Source organism: Nannospalax galili, unplaced genomic scaffold, assembly GCF_000622305.1.
Source record: "Nannospalax galili isolate Female #2095 unplaced genomic scaffold, S.galili_v1.0 scaffold1400, whole genome shotgun sequence".
Classification (NCBI taxonomy): Eukaryota; Metazoa; Chordata; class Mammalia; order Rodentia; family Spalacidae; genus Nannospalax; species Nannospalax galili.
In genome coordinates, this window is record NW_008345995.1 from 496,258 (window position 1) to 512,278 (window position 16,021).

Sequence of the window (16,021 nt, forward strand, 5' to 3'; positions counted from 1 at the left end):
CATGTTTATGATTGTTCTTTTAAATTCAGTGTCCTGGGTTATCTCTAGGAGGTTCTCCTTGTAGAACTCTTCTGTGGACTGGTGGAGTTTGGTGGGGACATTGTTTTGGCTTTCCATTTTATTATTTTTTTTTTCTTTTAAATATTTTATTTTTATTTTGTGTGAATGAGTGTATTGCCTGCATGTGTGTAAGTGCACCCAGGTTGTGCATTGCCCGCAGGGGTCAGAAGAAGGTGTCAGATTCCCCTGGAACTGGAGTTACGGATGGTTGTTAGCCACATGTGGGTGCTGGGAATCAAACCTGGGTCCTCTGCAAAAGCAGCCAGTGCTCTTAACTTCTGAGCCATCTTTCCAGGCCCATCCTTTGACTTCTGATCCTCCTGCTTTACCTCCCAAGTGGTGAGACTAAAGATGTGTACTGCCCTGCCATGTCTAGCTTATGCTGTGCTTGGGCTGGAACCCGAGGCTTCGTGCCTGCTGCTAGGCAAGCACTCTATCAACATCCCTAGCATTAAGTAGGTTTCTTCTATACAGTAAATAATTGCATCATACTTTTTCTTCTCATCTCAAAATGTTTCTTTTTTATACGTTTAGATACTTAATAAATTTATTGATGGTATTAATAATAATATTAGTCATCCTATTTTAATGTTTCCTCTGTGACTTGTTTCCTACCTTTTAGATGTTTTTTTTTTTTTCTCTCTTTTTTTGTTGTTGGTCTTTTTGAGGTAGGGTCTCCCTGTAGCTCCAGCTACCCTGGAACTCACTATGTAGACCAGAGTGGCCAGAGATCTGCCCGCCTCTGCCTTGGAGTGCTGAGATTAAAGGTGTGTGCCACCATGCCCGGCTAGGATTATGTTTTAAGTAGTTGCTCTAATGTGTCTAAGGCACACGCCTACACTTTTTTTTTAAACAGGGTCTCCCTAGTCCCAGCCTACCTGGAACTCACTATGTAGACCAGGCTCTCACAGAGATCCACCTGCCTCTGCCTCCCAAGGACTAGGATTAAAGGCAAATGCAACTATGCCCGGTGGCACACTCCTACACTTTAAATATTAAGGAAGATTTAGAAGCTTTTATTTTCTGTTTTTAAAAATATATACTTGTCACCAGGTGTGGTAGTGCACGCCTTTAATCCCAGCACTAGTGAGTTCAAGGCCAGCCTGGTCTACATAGTGAGTTCCAGGAGACACACACACACACACATATATATATGTCATATGTGTTCTGTGTATATACATTGAAAAAAAATCACCCATTAATGTAGTTTTTGCTTTAACTGCCGTATGTACATATTTTAACAAATTTAAGGTAATCTTAGTTTTTTTGTACATTTCTGTTGTGCTTTCTTATTTCTGAAGGTCCACATCCCCGTCTATGATCTGCAAGCATTACATATACAGGATACTTACATAAATGCAAAACACTCATACACATAAAATAAAAATTAAAAATCTCAGGACTGGAGAGATAGGTCAGTAGTTAAGAGCAGTGGCTGCTCTTGCAGAGGACCCAGGTTTGATTCCCAGCACCCACATAGCAGCTAACAGCTGTTTCTAACTCCAGTTCCCAGGTACCTGATGCCCTCTTTTGACTTCTGTGGGCATTGCATGGCACAAGTGCACTTAAATAATGTAGGCAATACACTCATACACAAAAAATAGTTTTTTTTTTAAATTGAGAAGGGGCTGGAGGGATGACTCAGTGGTTAAAAGCACTTCTTCGTCTTGCAGAGGACCTGGCTTCGGTTCCCAGCACCCACATCAAGGGGCTCACAATCATCTGTGTACCTCCATTTCCAGGGGATCCACTGCCTTCTGGCAGGGAATACACTCATACACATAAAATAAAAATAAGAAATAATAAAATATTTTTTAATTAAATATGTCTGAAAATGTAGTAAAAAATTTTAAAAATAAAATCTCTGAAAACATTACCATCTGAGTAATCTTGATGTAAGTGTTTGTGGTCTTTTCTTTAGTGAATTAGTCACATTTTCCTGGTTCTTTTTGTGTCAAATAGTTATGAATTCTATCCAGGACATTTATTCTGATACTGTTATGAGACTGAATCCTGTTGATGATGATATCTGGAGAACAGTCATGTTATTTGTCTTAGTTCGCAGTCAAATTTCAGATCTCACAAATTCTCTTTCACTTTGTGTCAATTTTTATGTCCTTTGTGTTGCTGCTTTGGTCTGTCTCGTACGTACTGGTCAGATTAGTGTGAGACTTGGGCAGTGGACTATGTCGAAGTTCTTTTCTCAAGGCCTTTTCTTAGTGTGATGGCTCAGGAGTATGCCCAGGTTTGTGCCAATGCATGTAGAGTTAAGAATTTCCCTTCAATTTATTCCTCTTCAGGATTCTTCTAATAGTTTTGTCCCTTAAAATCCCGTTCCTAATCCTTTAGCCAGAAAGGTGGAGTTTCTCAGGGAGTACTAGATTCTCACACCACCGATGCAGTAGTTCAAAACCACAAGGGAAAACAGAAGAAAAAACAAAACAGGAAACAAGCCAGTGTAGGAAGTTTAAGTTTGACTCCTTTTCACAGTCCAGTTGCTTTTGTTTACTTTTCAGTCATCAGTTTTTCTTTTTATATGTTGTCTAGAGTTTTAATTTAAGTAGTGGGAAAGAGAGAGGCTATACTGGATGTGCTGTTTGTCCTTGTTAGCACCTAAAACCTATTTAGTTTTTGATTTTCTGACAGAACTTTTAAACTGGTGACAGCAGCATAGGAAGTTTAGTTTTCAAATTTCTGGCAGCTGTACTCAAGTAAAATGTTATGTATGAAACTTCATTTCATATGGGTCAGAAAAGACTGGGGGTGAAGGTGGGTGAAGAGAGAGAGAATAGATGTGGCAGGATGCCAACAATTGGTTGGGTCTAGGGAAGGGTGTATGAGTACTCATTGATGCTTCCAGCAAGAATGCAGTTTTTATTCTCAGTTTTTAAAAAATATTTTATTTATTATTTTTATTTTATGTGTATGCATGTATTGCCTGCATATAGGTAAGTGCACCCATGTCATGTGACGCCCGCGGAGGACAGAAGAGGCTGTTGGATCCCCTGGAACTAGAGTTACAGACAATTGTTAGCTGCCATGTTGGTCCTGGGATTCGAACCTGGGTCTTCTGTAAGAACAGCCAGTGTTCTTAACTGCTGAGCCATCTCTCTAGCCCTATTCTCAGTTTTATAATAAAAAGTTGATGGGAAACTAGGTTTAATAAATTTTATGGTCTTAGTCACTCTGATCTTCAGATCAACCTGATGATGATTTTCAGAGTATTTTTAATTGATCAAACTTGCACATTTTGGGCTGGAGAGATGGCTCAGTGGTTAAAAGCATTGGCTGTTCTTGCAGAGGACCTGGGCTCAAGTCTCAGCACCCACATGGCAACTAAGAACTGTCTGTAACTCCAGTTCCGGGGGATCCAACAGCCTCTTATGACTTCCACTGGTATTGCATGACATGGGTGAACTTATATACATGCAGGCAATACACTCATACACATAAAATAAAATAAAAATAATAAAATAGTTTTTAAAAACTTGCACATTCGGAAGGAATCTAAATCATCCTAGCCAGAATGTTCTTGGGTCTTAAACGGGCTCTTTATTCTTAAGAGAGGTAGTGGTTTCCTTGGAATAGTTGTACATTTTTTTCTCCAGTCTGTTCCTTTTTGTGTGTTTGCTTTAACAAATTAGACTTTATTTGGTTGTTTTGCTTTTTTGAGACAGAGTCTCCCTGTAGCCCCAGATAGCCTTGGAACTTGCTATGAACAGGCTGGCCTCCATCTCACAGAGATCACCTACCTCTTCCTTCAGGGTACTGGGATTAAAAGCATATGCCACCAGACCCTGCCCAAATTAGAAAATTTAAGTGAGTACTGGCTATTTCAACTAAAAACTAATTGTCCTTTGTCTCACTTTAGACAATTCCAGGCTCGGGTGTCTCGACAAGCTCTCTTGGCACTTGAGAAAGAAGAGGAGGAGGAAGTTTTAGGATCTTCCATTCCACAGCGAAGCACATTAGCTGAGCTAAAGAGCAAAGGGAAGAAGACAGCAAAAGCTCCCATTAGCCGTGTAGGAGGTGCTCTGAAGGGTAAGTTTTTAACTGTTATTTTGGAAAGCCCTTAGTGGTAGGTAAATTATGTAAGAAGATATATAAATATACATTTGGACACTGTCCTAGTTTGCTGAATACTAGGTAGCAAAAAGAAAGCAGTCACAGGAAAGCTAATATCACAGGGTGCAATAAAAATCAAAAAATAATAGCAGTTCTGTGTTGCAATTTTCAAAAAAATCTGATACTTATGATATATCATTTTCTAAGAGTTGTTAGTTGAAAGAAGATATGTAGCGATATAGGTATTATCAAAATAAAGCTCACATGCATTAAATCCTCAGAAAGTGGTATTAATATCTTTCAGGGCTAGAGACATCACTGAAGTTGAGAGCACACATTGCTGTGCAGAGGACCTGAGTTTGGTTCCCAGTACCCATGTCAGGCAGCTTACAACTACCTATAACTGCAGCTCCAGGGAGATCTGATGGCCTCCTTTGGCACCTGCACTCATTTGTACATATACACACATATAAACATAATTTTAAAATAAAAAAATCTGTCACTCACTGATAAGTCGTAATTTAAAAAAAAAAAAAAATCTTATTTTTAGCCTTTTAGTGCCAGAAATGAACACTCTTTATACACCCAAAGATGATCAACAGTAAGCTTTTCTTTTATTACTCTTCTTATTGAGTTAGAGTCTTATATATAGTCCAAGTTGGTCGCAAACTTACTATATATTGTAGACTGGCCTTGAACTCTGATCCTCCTGCCTCCACCTCCTGGGTGTTTGACTTTGTAGGCATGTTTGCCACACTTTAAACCTTTTTCTTTTTAATTAACAATGGCTGTTTTTCAAAGTTGCTTTAGGTTCACAGCAAAATTGTCCACAAAGTACAGAGAACAATAAGCTTTTGTTCCCTGAATTTATAGCAATTAGACATGTAGACCAGACTGGTTTTTATAGTCCCTTACCTTGTCCCTCTCCTGGTATAGATTTGTCAATAGTCCATATGTGGTTCAGAGATGCTAGAATTATGACATAAGGAATGTATAGTGCCAGAGGATATTTCATGATGAAGATCACAATGAAGCTAGTGGTGATCTCACAATAGAGAATACCCCTAATAAATGGGTCAATTTTGTGTTCTCGAATTTAAGGCATCTCTTAATTTCCATTGAGAAAAATTTTAAAGCTGAAAAACGCTTACATTAGTTCCTGGTAAAGCTAGATAATGTAATAATGAAGACTAATGGAAAATGTAGAATTTTATTTTGAGACAGGGTCTCCTTGTAGCCCCAGCTGGCCTGGAACTCATTATGTAGACCTGGCTGGCCTCAAACTCATAGAAATCCACCTGCCTCTGCCTCCCAAGTGCTGGGATTAAAGGTGTGCATTACTAAATGGTACAACAGAAGGAAAAATAAAAGAAAGGGAAAATAAGATAAAATGGATAAAAATGTTATTAGTTGATTCATTGAGGGTTTTTTATTTTAAGATTTATTTTATTTTTAATTATATGTATATGTGTATGTGATAGTATGGGGGTATGCCCATGTGAGTGCAGGTGCCCAGAAGCCAGAGAAGAGTAGTGCAAGTGGCCTTATGTGGGTGCCGAGAACTAAACCCAGGTCCTCTGCAAGAGCAGTATGTGTTCTTAACATTGAGCCATTTCTTAAGTCCCCATTAAGGTTTTAAAAGAAAAATGTTTTAGTCTAATTTTGATTCTGTGGTAGAGGAGGTATCCTCCTTGATTTGGGGCCAAACAAATATATCTGATTTTACATGAAATTTTTAATACTTTTCTCCTAGCTCCAGGTCAGAGCAGAGGATTCCAAAATATAGTTCCTCAGCAGATGCAAAGTAATCGCAGAATTACTGTTTTTGATGAAAATTCTGATATCACTTCTAGAGCAGAGTTATCTAAGCCCGAAGTCCAGCCCTGGATGGCACCCCCTGTTCCAAGGGCCAAAGAGAATGAGCTGCAGCCAGGCCCTTGGAACACAGGCAGGCCTTTGGAATACAGGGTAAGGACTCAGATTGAGTTATTTGTCTATAGAATCAAGACTTCAGCTTTAGAGTACCAGGAATATTCTCATTCTCATTCTCTCATATTCATTCATATTCATTCTCTGTCTCTGTCTCTCTCTGTCTCTCTTTCTCTCTCTCTCTCTCTCTCTCTCTCTCTCTCTCTCTCTCTCTCATTTGTTTGAAGCAGTGTCTTATTATTTACCTTACCTTGAACTTGTTGTGTAACCCAGGCCAAACTTAAACTTTCCAAGCTCCTCTCTCAGCTTCCAGCCTCCTGTGTGCTAGCATTATAGATGTGTACCGCTTTGCCTGGCTCTATTTTTAACATTTCTTAACTCCTTGAGTATTTAGACATAGCCTGTATAAGTTGTGGCAGGATATAAAATTGATAATTTAAAATTTTTCCTTCACTTCTAGCCTCATGGCAGTACAGCTTCTTTAACAGCTGTACCCCCTATGCTTCCCAGCTTTACTCCATATGTGGAAGAGACTGCACAACAACCAGTTATGTGAGTTTGATTTCCAGATATTTTGCGTTGAGAATTACTAAGGGTGGCAGAAGCACTTGTTATAGTCCCCTAACGCATTTTCTTCTTGTGGGAGTAAAAGTAGCTAGACAAAACTTTTTGTATCCTTTATATTCTTTGAGTATGCTAGGGCTAAATCGGAATGAACTTAATAATTAGGTTTATGGTTATATTGCTGTAACAATCATAACCACTGTGATTTAAGTGTGATATTTTGCTTTCGTTATTGACAATCTTAGAAATTAAAGAGTTTTCTCTCAGTAGCTTACTTTTCCTTTCTTGGCACCCTTTTTCCCTTCTCCCTAATCTTTAGCATTTTTGTTGTAAGAAAAATTGATAGGTGGTGAATAAATAATTTGTCCTAGTTTATTTCTCCATTGCTGTGACAAAATACTCTGACCACTACCAACTTGGGGTGGAAAGGATTTATTTGTCTTATATCTCCCAGGTCACAGTTCATCAGGGAGCCTAAGGTAGAGACTCAGGGCAGGAACCTGGAGGCAGGAGCTGGAGCACAGGCCATGGAGGAATGCTGCTTACTGACTTGCTCCCCTAGTCCCTGCTCAGCCTGCTTTCTTATGCAACATAGGCCCACCTGCCCAGGGGTGGCACCACCCACAGTAGGCTGTGCCCTCCCACATTACTCAACAATTAAAAAGATGCTCCATGGACATGGCCACATGCAGTCCAGTGAAGGCAATTCCCCAATTGAGGCTCCCTCAACCCAGGTGTGTTAAGTTGACACTAAAGCTATCCAGCACATAATTAGCCTGAAATTTAGTCTAATATTTAAAGATTGTGTGTTCTAATAGAGGTTCAATTCTGTGTCTCAGTATAATAGCTAGCTTATAACTCCCACTATATGCTAGATACTATATGAATGCAAAAGTCAATACAATTTTGAGCAAAAATTCTATCTGAACTGAGCACAAAACAAAGAAAGCTATTGTGAAATTCACATTGGCCTTTATAGAAATTGATAGCATGCATTTATATTAATGTTTAATGTCTCTAATGTTTCATGGCACTGTGCAGAAGTGTGGGTTTTGACAAAATTGATATGAGTATTTGACTTTATTTAATTCTTTTTTAAAAATTCATTTACCTTTTTTTTTTTGTCTTTATGAGACATGGTCTTCTCTGTAGCCCCAGCTGGCCTGGAACTCACAGAAATCCACCTGCCTCTGCCTTCTGAGTGCTGGGACTAAAAGTGTGCACCATCACACCTGGCACTATTTTTATTTTTTTATTTTATTTTTTTTTTTTTTGAGACATGGTCTCACTAAGGGCCCTGGCTGTCCTTGCTATGTCAGCCAGGCCTGCCTCTGTCTCTGAGTGCTGGGACTAAAGGCGTACGCCACCTTGACAGGCTTTTAAATTTATTTTTATTATTGCATGTGTACGTGTGCAGGATGTGTTTAGATGAACATGCCTTGGTGTACATGTGGAGGTCAGAGGACAACTTCATTGGTTCTCTCTTTCCACTTTTAGCATGGATTCTATGGATCAACCTCAGATTGGCAAGCTTGCACAAGTACCTTTACTTGCTGAGTCATCATATTGGCCTTAAATTCTTTTTAAAATTTTCACCTAATTAAAATATTTTATCATATTTATTTATGTGTGTTGTACATGTAGGTGGAAGGCAGAGGACAACTTGCATGGGTTGCTTCTTTCCTTCCACCATGTGGGTTCTAGAAATTGAACTCAGGTCTCAGACTTGGTGTGTCTTTACCACTGAGCCATCTTGCCATACCCCTAAACTCTTATTTTATAGGTGTTTTATTTGATGTCACTACACATTTTTCTTTAGGTTGAGTTCTCTTGTTTGCTTGCTCACTCACTCTTGCTTTCACTCTGTTGTTGTTGAGGTTAAAAAACCCAGGACCTTTCTTCATGCTATGTAAGCACTCTGCCATTGAGCTAAACCTCAGGCCACCTACCACCTACCCCTCCTTTTTTAAGGTAGGTCTTGCTATGTAATTCAGACTGATCTCCAACTTGAAATGCTTGTGCTTCTGCCTCCCAATTGCTAGGATTATTGGCAAGTACCTCCATGTCCAGTCAGATTGTGTTTTTCTTTTCTTTCTTTTTTTAATTATTATTTTATGTGTATGAGTGCATTACCTACATGTATATAAGTTCACCCATGTCATGCAATGCCTGCAGAGGTCAGAAGAGGGCATTAGATCCCCCGGAACTGGAATTACAGACAGTGGTTACCCACTGTGTAGGTGCTAGGAACTGAACCCTGCAAGAGCAGCCAGTGTTCTTAACTGCTGAGCCATCTCTCTGGCCCCAGATTGTGTTTTTCTTAACAATTTGTAGTTACTCTTCATAAGTTAAGAGAATCAATTATTCTTTGCGGGCATTTCTCCAGCCTAACCATGTTAATTAGCTTTCTGTCACTATAACAACTACTTGAGACAATCAGCTTATAAAGAAAAAGAGATTTATTTTGAGTTATGGTTTTGGAAGTTTCAATATATGAACATTTGGGTCTGTGATGAGGCAGCACATTATAGTACAAGTATATGGCAGGCAACACTGCTCACCTCATGGCCAGAGAGCAGAAGAAAAAGGAAGGGACTAGGATCTCACCATCCCTTTCAAAAGCATACCCCCAATGATATGAAGACCTCATACTAGGCCCCACCTCTTAAGAGTTCTACTACCGTCCAGTAGCACATTGAACTGTGGGTCAAGCTTTTAATACATTGTCTTTTGGGTGACACTTATCCAAACCATAGCGTTAATTTCCCTGCCTTCAGTCTTACTCTTCCTGTCCATTCTCTGTGCTGTTACAGTTCTACAGTTCACATCTGATCAGGTTGGTTCCTTGATCAAGATCACTTGCTAGCTTCCCATAACTTTTTGGAATGAAACCAAAATTGAGCATTCATTGTGCAATTACAAACAGAAAGTACTTCAGATATTTTTCTAAACCAAAATAACTATGTAAAATGAATTCATACATTGTTGGGGAACCCTGCTGCTAGGGTTGTAGTCCTCCACGTCCAGATAGCGCTAAGGGGCTCGGCACTATATGGAAGGACTCCCCTTCTCAACGGGGGCCTCCTGCTCTCTGCCTGACTTACCTGGAAAGTGCTGCTAAGTAAGGATTCCTGACCTTATTTGGAACATGACCTTTGGCATAGTTACCTGGAGTAAAAACTACTCCCCACCCCCGTTTTTTTCGATATGATAATTAGGCATGGCCCGATAGATGGATGATAGGAGCCTACTGCCACATGTAAATAAAGCATACTGTGAGCACCTATCAGCTGAAGCATTGGCTACTGCCTCCACACTATATTTCCCCTAACCCCCACTGAATAAACGGAGCTGTTTCACTGAGTCTGGAGCTGTTTGTATCACTGAACCTGCCTCCCCAGAAGGGCTTTCTTCCGTCAGTGCTCACTGGCCATCCCTGACCCCGTTCATCACTTCTGCTCCCTTTGTCCTCGTGGACCGGTGGCCAAGGACCCACAAGGAAAGGGAGAGACCCCACAATATATGAATTTTAAAGCTACCAGAAAACTTTTGAGATAATTAAGATTTGAGCTACAATAGGCTTTGGCAGTCTACCTCTCCTGCCCTGACATTGGCATTACCCAAGTAGACTCTTGGGCTGGCTGCACTTGATGCCTGCAGTTTCCTTGGCAGATGTTTTATGTTCCTGGCATCTCCATTGCAACTTAGGCTTCATTTTCACAGATTTACACATAGCTCTCTCAAGAGCTGCATGCAGGTAATCTGACCCTGCTGTGTATCTGGTCTCATTGACTTTTCTCTGGAACCTTGGTGAAAGCTTTCAAGAGTTATAACTCTTGCATTTGACATGTCTACAAAATCAGTACCATAAGATGGCAAGTTCTGTAACCACCTGGAAATGTATGTGAGCCCCCCCTTGAACCATGCTTGCCCTACTGAACCTGGGGAAAAACTGTTCTCTAAGTGGTCACATTCCAGTAGTGAACTCCTTTAACTCTGTAATTTTTGGCACTCTGTTATGAAGGGAAACTCTTTCAAATGGATTTGAATTTTTTTTAATATTTTATTATTTTTATTTTATGTGTACGAGTATATTGCCTGCATGTATGTGAGTGCACCCGTGTCGTGCAGTGCCGTGGAGGTCAGAAGAGGGCTTTGGATACCCTTGGAACTGGAGTTAAGGATGATTCATAGCTGCCTTGTGGTGCTGGTAATCGAACCTGGGTCCTCTGCAAGAGCAGTCAGTGCTCTTAACTACTGAGCCAACTCTCCAGCCCCGGATTTGAATTTTTTTTTTAAATTTTTATTATTTTTAATGTTTATGCATGTATTGCCTGCATGTAGGTAAGAGCACCCGTGTTGTGCAATGCCCACGGAGGTCAGAAGAGGCTGTCAGATCCCCTGGGACTGGAGTTAGGGACAGTTGTTAGCTGCCATGTGGGTGCTGGGATTTGAACTCGGGTCTTCTGCAAGAACAACCAGTGCTCTTAACTGCTGAGCTATCTCTCCAGCCTCGGATTTGAATTTTTATACTCTGGGACCTTCTGTAGATCAATGGGAGGACTGATGCACTTAAAGGGCTCCTTTTTTATTATGCCAGTGTAAAGTCAATAGTTTCTGCTTAAGGTTTGTTTTGTTTTTAAGACAGTGTCTCACTATATAGCCCTGGCTAGCCTGGAACTCTCTTGTATACCAGTTTGGCCTTGAACTCACAGAGATTCCCCCTTTCTTTGCCTCCTGAGTACTGGGATCAAAGATGTATATCACCACACCCTGCTCCACCTTATTTGAGACAGGGTCTCACTACACCAAGCTCACTGAGTGGCTAACATAGCTGCCCAGCAAGCCCCAGGAGTCCCCTGTCTAGAGTTTCAGGTGCTCACTGTCATGCTTTGCTTTTTGTATGGGTGCTTGGGATCCAAACTGGGGTCCTCATACTTGTGTGGTGGCAAGCACTTTATTGACTGAGTCATCTCCCCAGCCCAAACAGTTTGTATTTAATGTAATTGTTACTCTCTGAACTATTATAGCCACTTTGTCCACACCATCTAGTAAGTTTAAATATACTCACATGCCTTTCCTCACCAACCAGTATGTTTTTTATCTTTCCTTTTTTAAAAAAATATTTTATTTGGGGGACTTGGAGAGATAGCTCAGTGGTTAAGAGTACTTGCTCTTCTTCTTGAGGACCCAGGTTTGGTTCTTAACACCCACATGGTAGCTAATAACTGTCAGTTCCAGGGACTCCAATGCCCTCTTCTGGCCTCTATGGGCGTTGCATGCACATGATACACTTACATGCAGGCAAAACACTCATATAAATAAAAATAATAAATAAAATATTTTAAATAAGCCAGGTGTGGTGGTATGTACCTTTAATCCCAGCACTTGGAAAGCAGAGGCAGGCAGATCTCTGAGATCAAGGCCAGCCTGGTCTACATAGCAAGTTCCAGGACAGCTGGGGCTACAGGGAGACTCTCTCTCAAAAAAAACTTTGTTTTTAATATATGTATATTTATTTTAATCATGTTTATATGTGTAGGTATATGCACATGTGTGCAGTGCCTGTGGAGATCAGAAGGTGTTGGATCTCTTGGAACTGGAGTTACAGGCTACCAGACATGGTTGCTGGGAACCAAATTTGGGTCCTACCTGCTAAGCCATCTCTCCAGTCCCTTCTTGTTGTAAAGAAATAAGAGAGCCTGGAGCCAAAAGCAGGCAGATCTCTGAGTTCTAACCAACCAGGGTTAGATAGTGAGACCCTGTCTCAAAAAAAGAAGAAATAGCTGGGCGTGGTAGCACACGCCTTTAATCCCAGCACTTGGGAGGCAGAGGCAGGCGGATCTCTGTGAGGCCAGCATGATCTACATAGTGAGTTCCAGGACAACTGGGGCTCAAAAAGACCAAAAAAAAAAAAAAAAAAAAGGAAGAAGAAGAAATAAAAGGGCACAGTAGTCTCCTAAGGAAACTGACATCTAATTGCCTTCAATGATGTTTATTGAAATGAGAGGGCCTCAAGACCATGATTGGTCCACCAGGTGGAGGGGAGAGCATTGGACAGAAACAATGCAATATATGGCGATATATAAACCTGATAGGACTTGTAAAAGAAGGGAGGCTTTAAGTGGAAGGGATGGGCAGAGGAGCCTCCTCAGAGAGCAGCCTTCATCTCTAGACCAAAATCCTTGAGCAGACTCCCAGAGGAATGAAGGAAAAGTTTGACTTTTATAACCTTTTAGGGGTGTGGGAAGTTTCATATCATACGATTAAGTTCAGCATGGCATACATGACAGAGCATGGAGGAGCCAGGTACCATAAATTGAGAGCTGTTAGGTCACATCACAGACTGCCTCTTAGTTCTTTGTCCCAGAGAGAGCCGCAGAGATGTGGCCTGATCAAGCCATGGGAGGGATCAGGCCTAAAGGTGCCAGCCTATGTTCTGACATTCCTGCTTCACTTTTTTATTTTAATTTTATGTGCATGAGTGTATTGCCTCCATGCGTGTAAGTGCACCCCTGTTGTACAGTGCCTGTAGAAATCAGAAGATGGTGTTGGATCCCTGGAACTGAAGTTACAGACAGTTATCAGCCTCCTTGTGGACGCTGGGATTCAAACCTGGGTCCTCTGCAAGAGCAGCCAATGCTCTTAGCTGCAGAGCCATCTCTCCAGCCCCCTCTGTGACAGAATTCTTGACAGAAGCAACTTAAAAGGAGAAAAGATTTATTTTCATTCATGCCTTCAGAGGGTACAGTTCTCATGGTGGGTAAGGCATGACAGAATGACTTTGTCGTAGCCGAAGTGTATACTGGAACTTCTTACATGGCAAATGGCTCAGGAAGCAGAGAGCTAGATCTGAGGAACTAATTGCTGGTGTAGTCTTCAAAGGCCAGACCCCAGGGGTCCATTTCAGTTCTCTAGACCACATATCCCAGAGTTTCCACAACCTTCCAAGACAGCACCATAAGCTGAGGGGTACAGGAGCTCAAATTCGAATAAATAAATAAACTGAAAAATCTATGCAGCATCTTTCTCTTGCCTTCTGCTGAATCACGGGGAACTGCCAAGCTTTTATTGACTTTGTATTCCATTTCCAGAAAGTCATATAACTAGAATCATTTTGTAAGTAACCATTTCAGACTGACTTCTTCCACTTTTTATCCTTTAAGAATTTCATGCATATACACACAGACACACACACAGACACACACACACACACACACACACAGTGTATTTTTAGCATATGTACCCCCCCATTGTTTATTTATTCATTAACCTACAGAGGATACCTTGGTTGTTTTCAAGATTTAGCAATTATGAATAGGCTAGTATAAACATTTGTGTAAAGGGTTTTGTGTGAACATAAGTTTTCAATTCATTTGGGTGGATTATATAATAACGCCAGTTTAGCTTTATAAGAAAGTACTAAGCTATTCCAAAGTGGCTGCACTATTTTGCATTTCTGCTAGCAGTGAATGATAGTTCCTATTGCTGTATTCTGCTAACATTGAGTGTTATAAATATTTTATTTCAGGTATTCTGGTAGGTGTTTAGTGGTATATCATTTTTGTTTTAATTGTAATCTCTTAATGGCAGGATGCTGAGCATCTTCTCATGCTTACTTATTATCTATATGGACCTTTTGGGTGAGATATCTATTCCTATTTCAGAATTTTAAATTCACTGTGAAATATTTTGTTTGTTTTGGGGTTTTTCCTGACTGGCTTGGAACTATGTTGCCTAGGCTGGTCTGGAACTCAGGACAGTTCTGCCTCAGACTCCTGAGTGCTGAGATTACAGCTACCACACTGCCTTGAAGTATTTTTTTCTTCTCTTTCCTCCCCTCCCTTCCCCTCCCCTCCCCTTCCCTCCCTTCATCCTCTACCCCCAACCCCCTTCTTTCTTTCTAGATAGGGTCTCACTATGTAGTCCTGGCTAGCCTAAAACTCACTGTAGACCCAAGTAGCCTAGAACTCACAGAGATAATGCCTACCTCTGTCTCCCAAGTGTTGGGAGTATTTTATTCTTTATGAGACTGTTCTAATAGAATTTTCTGAATCTTTTTCAGATTGTTCATTGCAAATGTATAAAATAAAATAATTTTTTTTTCCTTCTTTTGAGATAGGGTCTAACTGCTACATAAGTTGGTCTCAAATTCTTGGGCTCAAGTGATCCTCTTGCCCCATCCACCTGAGTAGTTGAGATTATAAGCATGCTCTATCACACCTAGCAATACAGTTGACTTTGTTTCAAGTCAGAATCTCACTGTACTCAGAGTTGGCCTGGAACTCTTGGCAATCCTTCTACCTCAGCCTTCTGAGTGCTGGGATTACAGGTATGAGCCACCACACCTGGCTTACAGTTGGTTTTTGCACATTTAGTATTATATCCTCTGATCATGATGAACTGATTTATTACATAATAGCTATTTGGTGGATCCTTGGGATTTATTTGTATATAAGATCATGTTACTTGATCTTCTGTAGGTATACTGTTTTACCTCTTTCCCATCTAGATTCCTTTTGTTTCTTTCTGTGGCCTAATTGCTCTGGCTAGAACTTCTGTACAATGTTGAATAGAAGTGACAAGAGTGGACATCTTATCTTGTTCTTAATCTTAGAGAGAAAACATCCAGTCTTAAATCTTGAAGTATAATGTTAGCATGAGCTTTTTTATATATGTAAAGAGAAATATTTTTACCAGGTTGAGCAAATTTGAGACACTTTTTAAAAATATATGTGGTTTGGGTTGAAAATGTATCTCCATTGAAGAGTGCTTTCCTAGCATGCATGAAGCCCTGAAATCAATCATTTAGCATCTCGAAACCAGGTGTAGCAGTGAATGCCTGTAATTCCAGCACTTGGAAGGTAAAGGCAGGTGAATCAGTTCAAGGTCATTCTCAGTTATGTAGTAAGTTCTAGGCCAGCCTGGGATACTTAAGACCTTGTCTCAAAAAATATATATAGGTACCTAAACTCTAGGTTTAGGTTCTGTTTCAGTGGATCTACGAAGAGCTAGATATCTTTGGTTATATATTTGTATTTATGAAAATAAAAGGTGTATAAAGGTTTCAGATTATAACCAAGTTTGAAAACATCTGTGTCTGATGGAGACATATTACATTTGATTCTTTTAAAACTTTATTGCTTTCATTCTTTGTCCTCAGCTGAAGACCACATCATCAGTTCCCTGATGCTATATATTCCTATCTCTAATTATTTATGTGTTAAACAGTAAAAAAATTATTATATTATATAGGGTAACTTCCTGAATGTCATATTCAAAATTATTGTTACCTGGAAGTAATATAAAATATTTGATGACCCTGACTCCTAATTTTCTTTTTCAAAAAGGTCTCAGAACTCATCATCTCCTTTGCTCCCCAGTGTTGGGGATCAAACTCAGT

At 40.2% G+C, this 16,021-nt stretch overlaps 1 protein-coding gene across 1 annotated transcript in view; it reads left to right on the forward strand.

Annotated features, from left to right (window-relative positions):
- Positions 1–16,021, forward strand: part of Bub1b (BUB1 mitotic checkpoint serine/threonine kinase B) — a 75,924-nt gene that overhangs the window by 29,349 nt on the left and 30,554 nt on the right. Inside the window, exons 6-8 of the mRNA XM_008842313.3 lie at positions 3,932–4,101; positions 5,879–6,093; positions 6,515–6,606. Of these exons, the coding sequence (XP_008840535.1) occupies positions 3,932–4,101; positions 5,879–6,093; positions 6,515–6,606 (477 nt within the window). The remainder of the gene's footprint in view (positions 1–3,931; positions 4,102–5,878; positions 6,094–6,514; positions 6,607–16,021) is intronic.